The 21763-nt window shown below is 28.7% G+C and overlaps 1 protein-coding gene across 1 annotated transcript in view; it reads right to left on the reverse strand.

Annotated features, from left to right (window-relative positions):
- Positions 1–20657, reverse strand: part of LOC113790121 (uncharacterized) — a 40057-nt gene extending 19400 nt beyond the window's left edge. The window contains exon 1 of the mRNA XM_075820184.1: positions 19119–20657. Within this exon, the coding sequence (XP_075676299.1) occupies positions 19119–20642 (1524 nt within the window). The 5' untranslated portion in view covers positions 20643–20657. The remainder of the gene's footprint in view (positions 1–19118) is intronic.
- Between the last annotated feature and the right edge of the window lie 1106 nt (positions 20658–21763).

The raw sequence follows: 21763 nt of genomic DNA on the forward strand, positions 1-21763 counted from the left end.
ACTATCCCATTTTTATTTTTACAAAAATAAAAAATCACTGAAATCATAATACAAAAAATGATTATCAAAAAAGAAAGAAAAAATCATCAAATTCAAATGGATATACGGGCTCTCCGTAACACTTGTTGAATTCAATTCAAAAAACAGAAACAAAAAATTCATGATTCAAAAAATTTCCAACCAATTGTTTGGAACACACACACACACATACAAAAATCAATGATTAAGTAAACAACATCTATATCCATCCATCCATCTATTTTTTTTCTGTTATTAACCATTCGTTAGTTCGTTTTTGTGGAACATTTATATCACCTTGAAACATCACACACACACATTACATATCGATATAACGTGTTCAAAGATTATTATTATTATGGAAGAAACAACAGAACAGCACAGAAGAACAATCCATCGTGAATGGGATACCACTTAACAGAAAAAAAACAAGGTCGATGATTTCTTCGTTCAAATTTTATTTTGTTTAATTTTGTTTCTCATAAGAATGTAATGATGAATGTTGATTCACGTGTTTCTTTGTTTACCAAAATGGGAATCAAACATCAAATTTTGCTATAGTTATTGTGGTGGTGGTGGGATAGAGGGGAAACAAACGAAACAACGATTTTCCGTTTTGTTTTTTCATTCATTCATTCCTATTCCTATAAATATATCTCTAATAAGAGAAACTATTTCTACACTTGCAACACTCACATCTGGCAAATTTGGATCGACAATCTTTGATGATGATGATAATAATTTGGACATCAAAGAGTCATCTTGCTTTGCTTTTTTGACAAGGATCATCAGACCAGTTATTTCGTAATAACATTTGGAGAACAACAACGCGTGTTAACAAAACAAAACAAAAAACAAAGAAACAAAGCTTGTAACACAAAAAGTTTTATTCAAGTTTTATACAATTCAATAATCTATTCCAAAGATGAATATTCCCAAAAATGGATCATACAAAAAAAACGACCTCGAAGTTTGGATCAATTGTACATACATCCATATAGCACACACAAACACATTAACATTGAGTTTATGCTAAGTATAGCTATATATAATATGCAAATCTGATGATAAATTCATCAAAAAAAAGACACATCTTTATCCTCACAACAACAACAACAACAGCATTATTATTTGACCGTAACAAAAAAAGCTATTTGTTTTGTTTTTCTTACCATCAAAAAACGCAGATTCACTATCACTTTATCACTTTTATCATTTTCTCCTACGTAATATATCTTTTTATAACGTCCGTAAAAGCAATGAAAACGAAAACGAATCCCTTCCAATGAAGAAAACACAGAACATTTTTTTTTGTATAATAAGCACGAATAATATTGCCACATTATCCATCTTTTTTTCTAATGATAATGATGATGATGATTTTGGTCGTGTTGGTGTGGTAATGATGATGTCAAAATAGCGAGCGAATGAAGAAAACAAAAAAAAAATCTATATAATCATCATTCACATCATCATCATCATCCACATAGAATCAACGACACCAAGGCCAAGAAAAGAAAACCTTTTTTTTCTTTAAAGTCAACAAACACACACATATAGAAAAATGTGTGCCTAAATCAACAAAAATTTTCGTTTTTTTTTCATTTCGTTTCACATAAATCACTTTGGAAATGAACCATTAAAAACAACATTAACAGTTATTTCTTATTCGAGAAAAAAAAGATTCTTATTTGAGAAAATCGAAAAATTCCAATGAAAACAAAAATTGGATATCCACTGCATTCAACCAGATGAAAGAAAAACAAAAACAAGGTCAAAAATATCATCAAACAGATGATGATGATAGATTAAGCTAAGATTATAACATCCGGAAAAATTTCAATGAAAGTGGAAACCATAAGAAACGAAATGAATCTTTGTCGTTTTTTTGGGCAATCTAAAAAACGAAACAAACAAAACCAAAATATACTGAATGATTACATCTTAATCAAACATACTAAATAAGGTAATTGAATAATTCAATTCATAACGATAAGAAATCAGAAAAACAACAACAACCAAAACAAAAACAAGAAAAATTTTGGCTAGAAATTCAAAAAATCATGATGAATATGAAGGGGTGGTTTGATTTTAAATTCTTCATTTGTACAACTACCATTCACCATCATCATCAAATATTCATAATTTTCATCAAAACATCATCATATCTAATCCACATCTCCATCTATGGTGTGTGTGTGTGTGTGTGTAAATAGCCAAGGATAAGGATAATTATCCTTTGATAAGAATTCTTCTTTATCATATTATGAAATTCACAAGAGAAAAAAAACAAACAAAATGTCCAAGATCAATATTATCGACCACAAACCAAACCAAACCAACACAAAAACCAATGATCATTCATCATGATAATGATGGCCAATTATTACCATTTTTTTTCTTCTTCTCATTACCTTCATTTACCACCTACACACATAAACACATGCACAAAACACTTGTTGCATATTCAAAAAAAAAAACAAAAAAAAAAAACTTGTTGCATTTGCAAAAAGGTTTTTCTTTATTTCATTTCAGTGATAACACACACACACACACTGTTAATCTATTCGAAAACAAAATCAACCAAACTAACTAACTAATCAAATATATGAAAAACAAACAAACAAATTTGGCCATCCATCCATATGTGATAATCATATATTTATGATGATGATAATGATGAAAAATGACCGGCTTTTGTATGATAATCAAGTAGAGAGAGCAAGAAAAACAGATGAAATAAATGATAAAGATAGATAGGATAATGTGTAGTGTAGGCAAAAATAATGATAACATAATAAAATTCAATGCTGGACAACGAACAAACGAACGAAAGAAAACATCTTTGCATATATCAATCGTGGAGGAAAAAAATTGTATTTTTTTTTTTGTCATTTCAAACACTTTTTCTTGATTGGTTATCTAATGAGAATATAAAAAAAGAAAAAATTTGGAAAAACCAACTTTGCTTTCGATATGATTATTACCAAGGGTAATCGATCGATAATGAAAAAAACGAAAAAAAAACAGATTGAATTCGAAAAAATGAATGGAAAATTTTTTTTGTCACAAATCAGATTTACACACCAAAATATCAAAAATGAACAAAAACAACAACAACGACAAAAGAATGATGATGATAGATAAATGAATTTCATTTTTCATCTATTTTGTTTTCTACCAGATGTGTACCATCATTGAATTATCATCATCATTCGATAATGATAAATCAATGGATGATCAAGAAACAAAAAATCAATTTTCAAAGTTCAATATGAAAAAAAAACTTACCAAGATATAATCTTTGTGTATCGACGAATATCAAATCAAACCAAAATTATATCAAACAAACAAAAAAATGAATAAATAAAGTAATCATATGCAAAATATATCGTTGTCATCGTCGTCGTAAAGTGAATGATCAACATCGAAATGACCATAAATTCTATATATGAAAAATCTTTATTTCGTTTTGTTTTTTCCTATTATTATTACAGTGGTACCTCGGTTAACGAACACCTCGATTAACGAAATTTTCGGTTAACGACGATGGGTCAGGAGAAAAAATTACCTCAGTTAACGATGATTTTTTCGGTTAACGACGATTTAAAAAAATCAATTTTTTGATTTTTTTGCGTATAATTTATTATAAATATTTGATTTTTTCAATAAAGACAACATCCTACTTATGAGAATTGATACCTAATCAAGAAATTTCATGAAAATTACAAGTTCCAAATATAATAATCGCTAGCCGAAAATGATTCTTTTTGGTTGAACAAATCTGAATTCCCTTATTCAGTTATGATTACTAACGATTCAAAATTCGCTTGCTTAACGATGATCACTAACAAATCAAAATTCATTTGTTTGAAGATCATCACTAAAAAATCCAAATTCACTTGTTCGAAGATCATCACTAACGTATCCGAATTCACTTGCTTAAAGATCATCACTGAAAAATCCAAATTTCCTAACCAAGCAATGATCACTGAAAATCTAAATTCACTAACCAAGCAATGATCACTGAAAATCCAAATTCACTTGCTTAACGATGGTCACTAACAAATCCAAATTCACTTGTTTAACCATTCCAACAATGGCCAGTAAAGAATTCAAATTCACTAACCAAGCAATGATCACTGAAAATCTAAATTCACTAACCAAGCAATGATCACTGAAAATCCAAATTCACTAACCAAGCAATGATCACTGAAAAATCTAAATTCACTAACCAAGCAATGATCACTGAAAAATCCAAATTCACTTGTTTAACCATTCCAACAATGGCCAGTAAAGAATTCAAATTCACTAACCAAGCAATGATCACTGAAAATCTAAATTCACTAACCAAGCAATGATCACTGAAAATCCAAATTCACTAACCAAGCAATGATCACTGAAAAATCCAAATTCACTTGCTTAACGATGGTCACTAACAAATCCAAATTCACTTGCTTAACGATGGTCACTAACAAATCCAAATTCACTTGCTTAACGATGGTCACTAACAAATCCAAATTCACTTGCTTAAAGATCATCACTGAAAAATCCAAATTTCTAACCAAGCAATGATCACTGAAAAATCCAAATTCACTTGCTTAACGATGGTCACTAACAAATCCAAATTCACTTGCTTAACGATGGTCACTAACAAATCCAAATTCACTTGCTTAAAGATCATCACTGAAAATCCAAATTTCTAACCAAGCAATGATCACTGAAAATCCAAATTCACTTGCTTAAAGATCATCACTGAAAAATCCAAATTCATTTTCTAAACAATTTCAACTAAGTAACGAATTCAAATTCATAAACGAAACAAGTCCAACAAAGAATGAAAAGTTTAACAAATCTTATCGATCAAGGAATAAAATTCGATTGGTTATCAAAAAGTGCTATGGGAGAATATGGTTCATTTTTGAAAGATTTCGGATTTGAATAAGAAAACAATTTTCTGGGTTTGAATGGATTTAAAATTTCATTTTGAATTCAATCGTTTTGAACGAATTGAATCGTTATAAACACGTGAATTTGAATTCTTTACTGGCCATTGTTGGAATGGTTAAACAAGTGAATTTGGATTTGTTAGTGACCATCGTTAAGCAAGTGAATTTGGATTTGTTAGTGACCATCGTTAAGCAAGTGAATTTGGATTTTTCAGTGATCATTGCTTGGTTAGTGAATTTGGATTTTCAGTGATCATTGCTTGGTTAGTGAATTTGAATTCTTTACTGGCCATTGTTGGAATGGTTAAGCAAGTGAATTTGGATTTTTCAGTGATCATTGCTTGGTTAGTGAATTTGGATTTTCAGTGATCATTGCTTGGTTAGTGAATTTGAATTCTTTACTGGCCATTGTTGGAATGGTTAAACAAGTGAATTTGGATTTTTCAGTGATCATTGCTTGGTTAGTGAATTTAGATTTTCAGTGATCATTGCTTGGTTAGTGAATTTAGATTTTTCAGTGATCATTGCTTGGTTAGGAAATTTGAATTCTTTACTGGCCATTGTTGGAATGGTTAAACAAGTGAATTTGGATTTGTTAGTGACCATCGTTAAGCAAGTGAATTTGGATTTGTTAGTGACCATCGTTAAGCAAGTGAATTTGGATTTTTCAGTGATCATTGCTTGGTTAGTGAATTTGAATTCTTTACTGGCCATTGTTGGAATGGTTAAACAAGTGAATTTGGATTTTTCAGTGATCATTGCTTGGTTAGTGAATTTAGATTTTTCAGTGATCATTGCTTGGTTAGTGAATTTAGATTTTTCAGTGATCATTGCTTGGTTAGGAAATTTGAATTCTTTACTGGCCATTGTTGGAATGGTTAAACAAGTGAATTTGGATTTGTTAGTGACCATCGTTAAGCAAGTGAATTTGGATTTTTCAGTGATCATTGCTTGGTTAGTGAATTTAGATTTTTCAGTGATCATTGCTTGGTTAGGAAATTTGGATTTTTCAGTGATGATCTTTAAGCAAGTGAATTCGGATACGTTAGTGATGATCTTCGAACAAGTGAATTTGGATTTTTTAGTGATGATCTTCAAACAAATGAATTTGGATTTTTTAGTGACCATCGTTAGACAATCAAAAACATATTGCAACTCTTTTTTGAGAAAAAAAGGTAAAGAATTATGACAGTGAAGCAAACTTTTAAGGGAAGTGGGACATTTTTCATTTTTATCACCGAAAAGTGATGATTTCCGTTATCAGATCCAGTCTATGGATTAGCCTAGATAAGAACGAATTCAAAAATAATCAGTTTATTATGTTTACATGGCTTTTTTCGAGAATTTAAGGTGATAATAGGAAATCAAGGTCTGAGGTCGGATCAATTCTATCCGCTCTCCATTGAAACCTATGGAAAATCGTACCTCGGTTAACGAACATTTCGGTTAACGACGGTTTTTCAGGTCCCGATCATCGTCGTTAACCGAGGTACCACTGTATTTTAAAATGTCAATGATGGTGGCCATCAACATAATCATCATAAGAAGCAGCAACTACAGTAAACTATAATAATAAAAAAAATACAGAAAACGCTGCAACAGGTATTTTTCTCATTAAAAGTGTGCAAAAAGTACGACCATACAACACACACACACTTCGTTCGAAACACCACACATGTCAATTTTATGTAGCCACAAAGTTAAAGTTCAACACACAGAGAGAAAAAAACCTGTTGATCAAAAAATTCTGTCATCAGAGATTCTGTTTCTATTGTGTGGAATAAGCTCTTAATCAATAAAATCAATTAAATTAACGGAGTGATCAATGAATTTTGAGGGAAACAAACATTATCATCACCAAAAGATGAAGATAACATTGATCTTCAAAAAAATAGAAACAAATTTCGCTTTGTTTCTGGTTTTTTCTAGTGAAAATCAAAAGAAAACCATTCATTTTGGACATTATCAAATTACAAGACATACAGAGTATGGATAGTGTGTGTGTGGATAATGAAATAAAAACTACTACTAAAAACATATGTGTGTTTGTATAGTGAGTGTGTGAAAGTTTCAATTTTCTAAATATATACAGTTGAACGTAATAAATGTCATCAACAAAAACACACACACACACATGGACATTATCTTTACATTTTAAAAAATTCACACAAAATCATTCCTACCAAACAAACACTACACAGTAAAATTTTTGGTGATAAAATCTTTAGCAGCATACAGAATTTACCCAGAAACAAGCTAAATTTTTAATTTCGTTTACAAATTGATCATCATCATCACATACGACAGCAAAAAAAAAACCAAAATATCAACGATGAAAGATTAATCATTGGATAAAACACATAGATAGATCTTCTTCTTCGTTTTTTTTTGCTACAATCACCAACAATAACACAAATAGTCGAAATAGTCGAAAATAAATGTATCCGTTTTTTTTGGATCCAAAAAAAAGAAGAAAAAAATCCAAAATCATTATGACGATACGATTATGTCACCAATACAACAAAAAAAAACAGTAAAGGTAAAACACACACAAACAAAATCCATAATGGATTTTTTGTTTTTTTTCAATTCATTCTTTAAATCACAAAGAAAAATCACACACCTTTGAATAATCATCAAACAAAACAAAACAACAAAAATTGTCAATATCCATTTTTCCCCTTAACCACCCCCACATACACACACTAATAGAACAACAGGTAAACATCAAACAACAACAACAATAATAATCCAAATCAATCAAAGAAAAGTAACGAAAAAACTACCACACCTCTCACTCTCTCTCCCTATTTTCAATTCAAACACACAGAGAAATAGATAGAGAAAGTGAACAAAATGTCCCTGTTTTTTTTCTAATAATAATAATAATAATTTTGATTGATACAATTTTTCATCATCCAGCACAAGAATAGAATACAAGGAGAGAGAGAGGAAAAGGATAAAAAAAACATTTGAAACCGATTACGTCATTCAATAATCAACATCAGTAAGCATAATCATCATTAGTCAGTCAGTCAGTCAGTCACTATGATGCCACACCATATACAAATAGTAAAAAAGAAATGAATCAATTTTTTTTCTTCTAAATACACCAAATAAATAATAATAAAAAATTTAACCATTTGGTTCCATTATTATTATTGGACACAACAATGATGACGCCATGAATTCCCTCAAAAAAAAAAAAATATAATGATGTTTGATATTTGATTTGTTCCAAGGATTTTTCACACACACACTCGCTCAATCAAATTTTAAATCAGAATTTGTCAACGAAAGTAAAAAGAAACAGAAAACGTCATCATTATTGTCAACCCAATTCATCATCATTCAAAAAGGGAAAGAAAAATTCTTAAAACATCTTATGAAAACTAAGAAAACAGTAAAATTCCCCATCAACACAGCTGACAAAATATATTTTTTTTCCTTCCCCCCTCTCTCTCTTCTTAACATGTTTATTATAATCATAATTATCATCATATAGATAGATAGGATAGGATATATGGCAAACAAAACCGCCCAACAACAGCAATATGTTTGTTACACCCAACCATCATCATCATCATATTGTCAAATGAAGAGATGAACAACAAGAAAACAAGAAAAAAAACACAAGATAAAACCTAGAGATATTATGATGATGATGATAAAATATAAAGTTTAGTGTTCAGTGATTATATCTGATTAACCGATTTATGAATATTTTTTTTCGTATGTGGAGATGCAAAAAAAATTCATCACGATTCCTGTTTTTTTAACGTTGCTCATCATCATCATCATCTAAGATCTTTTTAATAATAACCAAAAAAAAAAAAGATTAGCAAGGAGAATTTTGAAATTATAAAAAAACAACAATAGTCTGCAATAGACTGTGATTCCTGAAAAGATCTAATATAGATTATCATCATCATCATCATCGTCATTCATAAAAATGAAAAAAACAAAACAAAATCTTTAAATTCGATCAAAAACAAAAAAAAGAGATCAACATTTTTTTCATCGTTTTTTTTTTTTGGTAAACTTCCAACAACGAATTTCATCATCTGAATGAATGAATGAATTTGAAAATGTTTCTTTGAGAGGGGAGAGAAAAACAAAAAAAACAAAAATGAAATATTTTTAATCATCAAATTCGATCATCAAATCGACGAATCATCTTTTTTTTTCCAGTGTGAAATTGGCATCATCATCATCATCATGTTGTTGTTGGCTTCCAAGAATTCAAATCATCAAAAAAAAAAAATCAAACACCAAAATATCAAACATCAAACTGGGCATAAATCTTCTTTTTTTTCGATTCTATCGAAAAAAAAAGAATTTTTTCCAGTTACCAAAACACGCATATATTATTCTCATATGTAAAACTACAACAACAACAATAGAATTCAATAAATTTTTTGATGTTTGATCGCCAAACATCATAATGATAACAATAATTATTATTATTTTTGCTGTTTTTGGAGAGAATTGAGGATTCTATTCTTGGATTCTTTCGTTGGTTGTTGTTGTTGGTGGTGGTAGGATGGTGTTGATGAAAATGATTCGCAATTATCATCACCATCGTTCATCGAACGACGATTGATGTTTTGCATCAAGAATTGATTCGAAAAATCAAAAAGATAATAATAAAGATAAACTGTTATTACCAAACTTGAATACTGACAGGGGGGAAAAAGAAGAATTTTCTATTTTCATTTTCATTATTCAAAAAACAAAATGATATTAAAATCCCAAAAATAGAATCCGAAACAAAACAAAAAAAAACGATTCTATAAATATACAACCAAAAGGAATGAACAAAACAGAATATGTGTAACAAGTTACATACAACCAATCCAAAGAAAACAAAAACAAATGAATGAATGGCAAACAGCAAAAAAAAAAGATTTATTTATTGAAAAAAAATATTCATTCATTCATCAAGTAAACATCATCAGTATGTAGATTTGGACATAAACAACAACAACAACAACACAAAGATAGATAGATAAGTTGGATTAATCTAAAAATTATGATACTCATTATTCAAATTCATTTTTAACAAAAACAAATTGAATCAAACGAAAAGAATTCGTTTTTCTCATTCGCTTGCTACATTTGAAGATTGATGACAAGTGTCGAGAAGAAGAAGAAGAAAGCTAAAAACAAAAATGTTATTGAAAAAAACGAAAGAATCAACAAACTAACAACAAGATGAATTTGTTAAAAATCAACTTAGCAAGTCAAACATCGAGAAAGAGAGAGAGAGATAGAGAAAAGAAAAAACAAAACATCCATCATCTTAACATTTGAAACAAAAACAACAAGAATTTGCTTACGGAATATTCTTGCATTCATTCATTCGATAGCAAGAGGAAAAATAACACAGAATTCAATGAATGAGATTCACACAAACAAAACAAACACAAACACAAAATCATTGAACTCCATTTTCGATTAAAAATTTCATATTTTTCTTTCATTATTTTTTCGATCAAAATCAAAAATCGAAAAAATCAATCACCAAAATATCATGATTTTGAATAAATTTTAATCAAAATCATAAAATCATTTTCATAACATTTTCGGGTCATAAAAAACAAACCTGGAAGTTTTTTTTAGCCAAAATTGAAAAAAAAACTAAATTCAGATCATCTATTTGCACATCGTCATCAGGTAAAATTCGTGATGAAATTTGAGTAACGAAAAAAATTTTAAAATCAAAAAATAAAAAAAATCATCATTTTCAATTTAATTGAAAATGATGATGATGATGATGAAAAGGAACAAAATTAAATTTTTTTGTTTTAACACTTATTACACACACGAACTGAACGAACGAATGAAATCTAAAACCAGTGAAATTACATCATCATCATTTGATGTTGTCATCAGATGGATGGATGGATGGTGTTTGAATGATTTCATCTTTTAACATTAAATTCAGGCAATAGATTGGATTCCCTAGCAAACAAAAACACACACACACACACACAACAAACAATTTGATAATCAGATAAGACATTTCCGAGTAAAAAAAATTTCAAGAATGAAATTCGCTATATTGAATCCTGGTTAAACACAGGAAACAAACAAACAAACAAACAAACATTTTCACCTTGTTATCAAAACTGAGAAAAAAAAATTCCAGATTAGAATCTTTGAATTGGAAAAAATATTCAAATGTTTTTTGTGTTTTTGTTCACTTGAACAACCAGAAAAAAAACAAAAATGTCCCCGAATAACAAAATAATTGGAAAAAATCAATTTTCACGATAATATCCCTCAAAATGATAATCATTTCCTTGATTTTTTTTTCGTTTGTTTGTTTTGTTTTTGTTTTGCCTACTAACTAACTGAAATAAAATCGTGTTAGAATTTTTCACTACTTTTCAACACTTTTTTGTTGGAAAAAAATTCATCAAAAAAACTTTGATGATTTTTTTTTTGTTTCATTATTGATCATCATTGAATTTGGTCAAAAAAAATTTTAAAATAAAAAAAGATAAAATCACTAAAGGAAATATAAAATTTCGTGATTAAACAAGGGGAATATATTTTCAATTAAAAAATTCGGTAAATTGTTGAATGGTCACGACAAAACAAAAAAAAATATTGTCAATTTGAAAAAATCAAAGAAAATCTCTACAGGAGAAACAAAAATATGTCACATACACACACACACACACACACAAACATACACTTTTGTATTGATGAACGATGATTTCCAGTTGTCAATTTTCAAATTGAAAAAGATACCACAAGGAATATGTCCAAATGAAGATTATCCGCAAAACCAAACCACAAACACTATACAAACACAGATCGGAAGAATATAGAGAGAATAACAATGATGATGTTATCATTTAAAATATGAAATATGCTTTGTGAACAAAAAATGCTGAGCATCAAATCATCATCATCGAAAAACGGAAATCAATAATTGAAAACAAACATACAAAAATGAATTGAAAAAAATACATACATACATTTAATCAATTGAAGAAGAAAGAGATATATATTTTTTTCGATGTTGTTGTTGTTGAAATGTGTAACAATTACACAAAAGAGAGGCAAAGTTATGAATAAATCAACAAACAACAACAACAGAAGATCAAAGATTGGCTGATATTTTTTTTGTTATTCCGCATTGAACAACAACAACAACAAAATGAATTATTATTTAATTTGTACACCCGGATTCAGGATGAAACAAGATAGAAAGATTTTGATATCGTTGTTGTGGAAAAACAAATGCAAAAAAAAACATTACATCAAATAATGATGATGAGATAATCGATCGATCGATGAATCATTCACAATGGCGAATGGCAATTGAATAAACACACATCTGCACTGTCGATGATGATAATGATGAAAGAATTTTCAAAAGCACAAAAAAAATGTGTCAAATTAACACTGAAAAAAAACATTGGTGGGAGTCAAAATGGCGCCAAGTTTTAAAAAATGGGTGATGATTGAATTTTCAAATTTCAATTTTCGAAAAATATTATTCAACAAGCGCGGATACGAAGAAAATAAACGCGCGCGCGTGTTTGCGTCTATAATGTGTTTATTCAAATGTGTGACATCAGTGAAATGCACATGTTTTTTTCTCAACAACAATCCATCCACACGCGTTTCAATATTTTATCACGAATCAACAAAAGAAACAGAAAATTGGTTGAATGATCCACACACACACACATTTCGAATGCTTCATTCAAAACCACCAACGCACCAACAATTTGACACATTTAACAACAACAACAACAACACAACATTGACATAGACCACCACCACCACCACCACTATTTTGGAAATAGAAAAAAATTATTTTTAAAAACATCCCTGCACTGTACACAACATAACATAATAATCAATACCAAACCCCGAAACAAACAAACACTATCCACACACATCAAAAATTGAATCAAATTTGAAATGGGAAACAAAAAAAAAAAGAATGGTCTTTTTTTTCTGATGACAAATAATATACGCGCGCAAACATATAACATAGTTAGAAACACATGTTGCTTCACATGTTGTTCGCAGTATTATTATCGTTTTGCATGATTGTTGAATTCATTTTAGTCATCGAATTTGAAAAAAAAATTTGAAAATCCAATTCGCAATTATAGTGGAAATTTTTTTTCAACAACAACAACAACATCAACAACAAAAATCTGATCGATAGAGAAACAGAAATGGATGAATGAAAAAAAAAGAGAAAAATTTCATAGAAAGTAAAAGTTAATGAAAAAAAAACAACAACGAAAACGAAAAAGAGAAACTCTTATTTGAAAGAGAAAGAATGAAAAACAAAATAAACAAGTGAAAGAGAAAGTGAAATAAATTTAACGTGGGATAATGGCGAAGAAAAGATCATATCAAAAAATTGTGAACACGTGCATCTTTGATACATCTTTGTTTTTTACCATTTTCCTATATTATTGATCAAATGATGATTTTTGATGTTAATCATCAATTAACCCACTACTACCAACAACAACAACAACAAATTATCGACAATCAAATGCAACAGGTATATCAATCGATTAGATAATAACATTAGATATTTTTTGGGGAAATATCAACAACAGAAAATTCAACCATGTTTTTTTTTTCTCGGGCGTAATTCTTTGAACACACAAAGACGACAGATGTTTCATTGTGGCTATTGTTTGTTTTTTGCAAATATTACCATACCCTTTTTTTTTACCTAAAACAACTTCTTTTTTATCACCATTTTCATCTGAAATGAACAAAAAACAAAAACAAATTATCATCATATGAAAATCTTAGGCAAGAAAGCAAGAAAACATGCATAAAAAAATTTGCAACAATCGATAAACATCGATGATTATTTTTATTGGAAAATGATGATTCAACCTGGAAAAAAATAAAATAAAATAATAAAACAGAATCCATTATTGACAATAAATTACGCGTACCACAAACAAAGCAAAACAAAAACTTAGCACAGAGATTTATCCGAAATTATTATTATTGGAAAAAGGATTAATAATATTTCAATTTCATTTCTTTTCGAGAAAGAAAAACATTCGTATTCATATTTCATTCTGGGATAATTGGCCATCACAATCATTATAATCATTGTGGATTTGAATTGGATTTGAATTGTTCCAAACAATCAGGTTTTTTTTTCTTGAACAACACAGGTAGAAAAAACAATTATATTTGCATGTTTGTCCATTGCTTTCTTTTACTTTCTTTTTTGTTTTCATTTTCAAGATCATATTGTATTGATGATTTTCGCTTTTCTTTTCTTCGTTTTTTCCAAAAATGATGATTATTTTATTTTTATGAAACACTCCTCATCATTATCATCTTGTTGTTGTTGTCGTTTGATTGATCGACCAACTCTAACCAACTAACCAACCAACCAATATTACCTTCATTTTATTTCATTTCATTTTCAATCAAATCATCAAACAATTGATCTTTTGATCATCACCATCATCATCATTATTATTGCTCAATTTTTTTTCTGTGCAAACGAAAAAAAAATTGTTTATCATCATTATCCTCGTAACCAACTAACCTAAACTGACTAACCAACTTAAAACTACCTTACCTTACCTTACCTTACCTTACCTTACCTTACCAATAACGAAATAGAATTACATTACATTAGCCAAAATTACATGTAAGTAGCTACTAATAGCTTTTTTTTGTTGTTGATGTTGTTATTGTTGGTAGAAAGAAAGAGAAAAAGAAAATAGATATAATGTAAAGCCGATCACCAAAAATGAAAAAAGAAAATTAACCAACCACCACACACACACATCATAATATAGCACTTTTTTATTCTTGTTTCGAAACTGAGAAAGAAAGAGAAAAAAGTAGTATCCATACGATAACCTTGAAAAATGTTCAGATATATAGATGTCTTTATAAGATATTTAACACACACACACACACACTGCATACAGTTCTTTTTCTATTGAAAAAAAATCAAAAGTGAAATAACTCTTTCCATTATTATTATATCCAGAACAAGAGATATTGTGAATGAATGAATGAAAAAAAGGCGCCATGGCGATTGTCCAGAACGAATAACGAATAATAAACGAAATTGTTTAATGGTTGCTTCGTTTTTCGTTACCAAACATTTATCATGGTAGTTTGAGCTTGTTACCATCATCATCAACAACAACATTGATATTATCATCATCATCATATACACCATATTACCATCATTTCGTCCATTACACATCATTATCATCAACAACAACGAAAATTGACAACAGCAACAATCAGATATGTATAGTCAGATATATATGTAATGTAGATGAGAGAGACAAAAAAAAAAGAAAAGAAAAGAAAAAATATTTAATGATAGACTTGATGATGGTTGGACACTATATATATATGTGAAATTGGTCGATTTTGTTCCAGCAACACGTGTTGAACAACAACAACAACAACAACAACAAAAAATCATTCTTGAAAATGAAATAAGAGAAAAAAAAAGACAAGAAGTCATCAAAGAGTAAAACACACACACACAAAGACTTTTTCAACATTGTTAGATTATGAAGAAAAAATATTGAAATGAAATAATGAAAAAGCAGAACAATACCTGATGATGACAAAATGAAATTTTGTTGTTTTTGTTTTCGGTTTTTTTTGTTTGACAATTTTTTTTTAGTTTCTTTATATTTCATTTCAATTATGAAATGAGAATGGCGCCATTCATTCAAATTCAATATTTCCTACCCGAAGAATAGGAAAAGAAAAGTGGAAAAAAAATTTCGTTTCAAGGATAATCAAAAAGGTAATTCAGTCACACACACGTGATACTATGTATGTCCATTCGCTGTAATCATCATCATCATCATTGAACAATATGACCAGGTTGAATTTGAAAATTGTGGAAAAGACATTTGGGAAATTTGAAACTTTCAAAAAATAATCAACAAGTGTGTGTGTGACTAGTAGTGAAATCTAGTGGCCGAAAAAATTAAGGAAATCATAAGTATTTTTTTCGTTCAAAAAAAAATTAACCCCGGTTGATTGACAAAATCAAGATGTTTAAAAGGTAATCCAGAAGACAGAATCAAAAAATCAGAAATCAATATTAAGATGTCAAACATTTAGCAGAGAAAAAAAACAAATTGATAATTGAAATAACTGATGTTTGATACAGTAACAACAACAAAAAATCAAAATCAAAAAAATGTTAAATCATTTTGACCATTCTCCTCTTTTTACCATTATTCAAATCATCATCATCATCATCAAAAATATGATGATGATTATGTTGATGAGCAACAGGACTTAAAAGAGTTAAATAACAAAAGTCAAATCAATCAGAGTTCAATCATCATTCATTCATTCATTCAATCAACAAAAAAATGAATCCCTTTTTTCTCCTCCATCTATCCTCTCGTTTATATCATCATCATTATCACCACCGCTTTCCAAAATGATGTTTTCCCTGTATTCAAATTCAAATTCAGATGATTCAATTGTATATTCAATAAATTGATCTCGATATAAACTGAATAAATATCATCATCATCATCATCGTGAAATGTAAAGAATTTTCATCAAAAATCATCAGACAAAAAACTTAAATAAAAATCTTAAGGGCAATCATACATAAAATGATTTGAAACAGTTATCTTTCTCTATCACTTTCTATGTAACGCTTTCGCTTTTTTCATCAACAACAACAACAACAACAAAATTTACATTAAATTAAATTTTCGAAAAAAAATTAATCAAATACGAACATCTTTTTTTCCCTTCAATTGAATTGTTGTTTGTTGTACGAACAACAATTGAATTTCGATTGATCAAAATGAACATTCATTCATTCATTTTTGATTGATTGATTGATTGGATCTGATCTATTTGAACCGAAAACATAAATGAATGAATGAATGAATGAAGAATTTACAATTGAAATATTAAACTAAAATGTTGCCACTACTTATGCATGATGATGATGTTTTTTTTGAATGAAATGAAAATGGATTGAACTAGATTATGGAAAACAACAAAGATCAAACATCAAACAAACTGAACACATCCATAAAACATAAACATAGATCATCTTCTTGGTTAACCAACTGAAATTGAAAATACTTTTTCAACAACAAAAAAAAACTTGTTAACAAAGATGATGATATTTTCAGTTCAAATTCAAATTCAATTCGACAATAAGCGGGGGGAGGAAGAAAATAAAACAAACGGATCAATCAATCGAAACATTTTTTCTCTCTTCATTTATCTCACTCTCTTGCTTGTTCGAATGTAGATCAATCATCATCATCCAATTGAAACGATCAGACGACAATTGAATATGAATATGAATATGATGATGATGACCAAAATGGGAAACATCAAAATAAATTGGCAAAACAACAACAACAACATGGAAAAAGATAAAATTCAAGTTGAATATAAAGATATTTCGGTTTAACACAAAAAAAGGAGTATCCTGTTTCCTTTTCCTGAATCTTGAGATCGATTTGATTGATTGATTTTTTTTTGCCAAACAATTTTTTAAAAGAAAAAATCCACACATATCAGATACACAGAATCATCGTCCTATAGTAAAATGATTACATTGAAAATTTGAATTTTTCTAAAAATATCTTCTTCTTTTTTTCCCCGAACAAGATATGAAAACACAAGCAACACATATTGATGATGTACACAGATGATATGTGTATCATCATCATCACCCACCATCATATCAGTGGATCATCATCAACATTGATCTTTCTGGTGATTCAATCATTTACCACACACACACGTCAAATGTTTACAATGTCAAATCTTTTTCCTTCAAGGATGCTAAGATTATTTTCAAACAAAAAAAAAACTTTTTCCTCTCTCTCTCCCCCTTCCATCAAATTCAAATTCAAAACAAACATAAAATGTTTGTTTTGGGCTAATTTTCGAATGTTTTACAACAACAATTATTATTATATAAACAGATGGCCAATTAAGATTACCAAACAAGCAAAAAATCAGTTATCAAATATGACATCCGGCAAACTTTCTTTTTTCTCCCTTCAATGAATGTGTGAATGTTTCGCTATTTTTAAACCGGAATCAATCAATCAATCAATCGATCGATTTCAAATCAATAAATGTCATTTTCTTAATTAATCTTTCGAATTAATTATTCAAATTCTCCCCCTCTTCCCAAAAATGATTTTTATCATTATATATCCATCTGAGAGTAAACTGTGACCAGGAAAAAAATTGAACAATTTTTTCAATCATTAAAATATGCTGGTTTAATGGTGAAATACATTTGATGATCATCATCATCATGGTGGTGGTTGGTGACCAATTTCACCGAAAAAAAGATTCGATTAATTTAATTGATGATCATAATGGCACCATCATCATCATCATCATTTTAACCTTGTGTAAACCATCATCATCCGTTATCAATTACCAATTTTAGTGAGAAAGAGACCAGAAGAAAACGACTATGAAATCAATGTCGATAGAAATAACCTTGAAAAATGAATGTTTTTTTTCGTTTCTATGTTGAAAAATTGATCAAATTGAAAGAAGAAAAAAAAACAAGATAAAAAATAGATACGACGATGATGATGAAATGAAATGAATTTTACATTCAATAAAAGATTTATTGATAATCGTTAACACTAATTGTTTGATGATAGATAGATAGATTTAAGATTCAAAAGATTCAAAATCAAATTGTGCAAATCATCATCATCATCATCATTGAATAATCAAAAATCAAAATCGAATAAAAGATTTTGCAAAAAAAAACTTTATTGTTAAATTATCTATGCAAAAGTTTCATTTGTTGTTAGTGTTGTTGTTCGCAAATCTTCATTTCAATCGTTATTCCAAATATACAAAATTTTCGCTTTCATCTGTTGTTGATCTCTGGATGGATGGCAAACAATTTCAAGTTCAAATCAATCAAATCAAGATTCAATTCAAGAAGATTAGAAAAAAATAGAATGCAAACAAAACAAGAAAAAAAATAAACATAATATTTTCAAGAATTTGAGTACAAAAAAAAATTCAACAAGTAACGATTATTCGATTAACGCATGCGCATCATCAATTCGAACATTTTGACACAATTCGAACATTCATTGACAAAAAACAAAATTCTGTACTTACATTATCCTGCGATATCTTTGAATGTTGATGATGGTCATCGATGGAATCATTCGATAAATGTCCATAATCATTATTATTATTATTATTTAGATGAAGATTATTATCATCATCGATAATTGGAAAATCATCATCATAATCTTGAATTAATTGTTCATTATTTTCATTATCATTATTATCACCATTATCATCATTATCATCATCATCATTATGATCGTCTTCATCATTATCATCATCATCATCGTTATCATCATCATCACTAGTATAAATTTTGCCACAATTTTCAACAAAATTTTTATCATTAAATAATTCGTCATAAAATTCATCCAATTCTTTTGTTAAATTTTCAAGATCTTTCGTTATACATTCATCTGATCGAATATTATTATTATTATTATTATTATTGACAATATTTGTCGATATTTGATGATCCAAATATTCATTAGGATCTAGAATTTGACATTCTTCATCATCATCATCATCACCATCACTATTAATATTCACTTTAGTTTGTTGATGATTATTTACAATGGTGTTGACCTTGATTTCATCATCATTATTATCAATATTAAATGATTCAAGTATAACAAGGTTATCGGGAATTGTTGTTACACTTTCAATAATAACATTATTATTATCATTATCATTATTGTTGTTGAAATTTAAATTCATCTGTTGTTGTTGTTGATCACTACAGCTTCGTTGTTGTTGTTGTTGTTGATCAATAAATAAATTTGATTTAGATTTACGATGATAATTCCAATGATCAAATAATGCTGATGAATAAGCTGCTGCCATTCGATTATTATTGATTTCAACATTTTCATTAGAATTTTCATTAACACCGCCACCACCATCAATGCTACTACTATCATCAACACTATTATTATCATCATGATGAACAACGGTATTAACATTACTATTTTCATTCATATATAATAATGATAAATCATCAACAGTCGATTTAAATGAAAGTTCGGATGAAAATGAATCATTTCCATCATCATTATCATTATCATCATTATTATCATTATTATTATTGTTATTATTGTCATCATCAGCAAATATTGAAGGTGATAATGATGTTGAAGCTGTTCCAGGATCGGATTGTTTGATTGAATTTTTTTCATTATTATTACCTGGTGTTGTTGATGATGATGATGATGGTTGTGAAAATAAAGCATTTCCATAATCATAATCTTCATTATTATTATTATTATTATTGTCATTATGATCATCAAATATTGAAAATGATGATGGTAATGATGTTTCAGGATCGGATTGTTTGATTGAATTTTCCGTTGTTGATGATAATGATGATGATGGTGATGCTAATGGTGATGGTGTTATTGTTGTTGATGACGATGATAATGTTGATGAAATATTCATATTTAAATTCATTATTTCGGTAGCAGTATTATTATTATTATTGGAAACAGTGTTATTGATGATGATTGTTGATGAATGACAATTTTCAGGGATTAATGTTGTTGATGAATATGATTGTTGATCTGTTGGTGAAAACATTTTGTTGACACAATGCACAGCCACTTTTACTTTTCAAAAAAAAAAAAAAAAATATATTCCGGAAATTTAAATGATTCAAACAATCAAAAATAATCGATGATTGCCCAATCATAAAATCATTACACTTCTTATCTTATGGATGAATGGAATATAATGAATGAATGAAATGAAAAAACAGAATTCGGTAAAATCATAGAATTCACAAGACAGGCAGTTTTTAGAAACAAAATTACACCGAAAAAAAACAGGTAAAAAAATGATGAATGATTTTATAGATAATAATTAAACAAAAACAAAAACAAATCAGCCAAAACCAAAACCATACCAAAAAAAAAAAATAATCGGTGTGCGTGTGTTTGTTTTTTTCGTTGAATTGTGATTGAATGTAGATTGGATTTGTCCATTCAAAAATATCGTTACACTATTTTTGTTGTTGTTGTTGTTGCTGTTTGTTTACATGCATGTGTTGTTGTTGTATGACTTTTTCACTTTCACAACGTAAAATGCATGAGAAAAAGTTGTGGCGCGCACTTTAATGCGCGCAATTTTTCTTTTCTTCGTCTTTCGTTCTTGGTCAACTATTTAAACCCGACCAATAGATTTAATCAACGGTAGAAATAGTTTCGAAGATCGGATTTTACTTGTTTTTTTTTCTTTTGGTGACAAATTTTTATCTTCACAAATTCAAAAAAAGAAAAATTGAAAATTTTAAGAATTTCAATTTGAAATGAAAAAAAAACATTTGAATATCGATAAGTAATAATAGAATTCGCAACAAACAAACAAAAGTGACAATCATTCGGGGAAAGATGATCAATGTCAAAAAATCATTTGATCAACAACAATATTTGATTATGCAAAAGTTCAAAGTTCAAAAAAGTGAGGGAAGATGCAGAAAAAAAAACCGTAAAAAGGATATGACAATCGGATAAAACCTTGAAATGAATTCTTGCGAAAAATAATTAACGAGAAGAAAAAAAAACGAGTCGTTAGAACGCAAATATAACACACACACAGACACACAAAGCGAGATAGAAAATCACATTCACAGACATCGACTTTGGCACAAAAGTGACAGTATTGGAAACAACGTGTAACAAAATTTATGAACATTGTCAATT

This window comes from Dermatophagoides pteronyssinus, unplaced genomic scaffold, assembly GCF_027571235.1.
Source record: "Dermatophagoides pteronyssinus isolate colony J.1.1.1.1 unplaced genomic scaffold, Derpt_VIB-CSIC_2022.12 sq0006, whole genome shotgun sequence".
NCBI lineage: Eukaryota > Metazoa > Arthropoda > Arachnida > Sarcoptiformes > Pyroglyphidae > Dermatophagoides > Dermatophagoides pteronyssinus.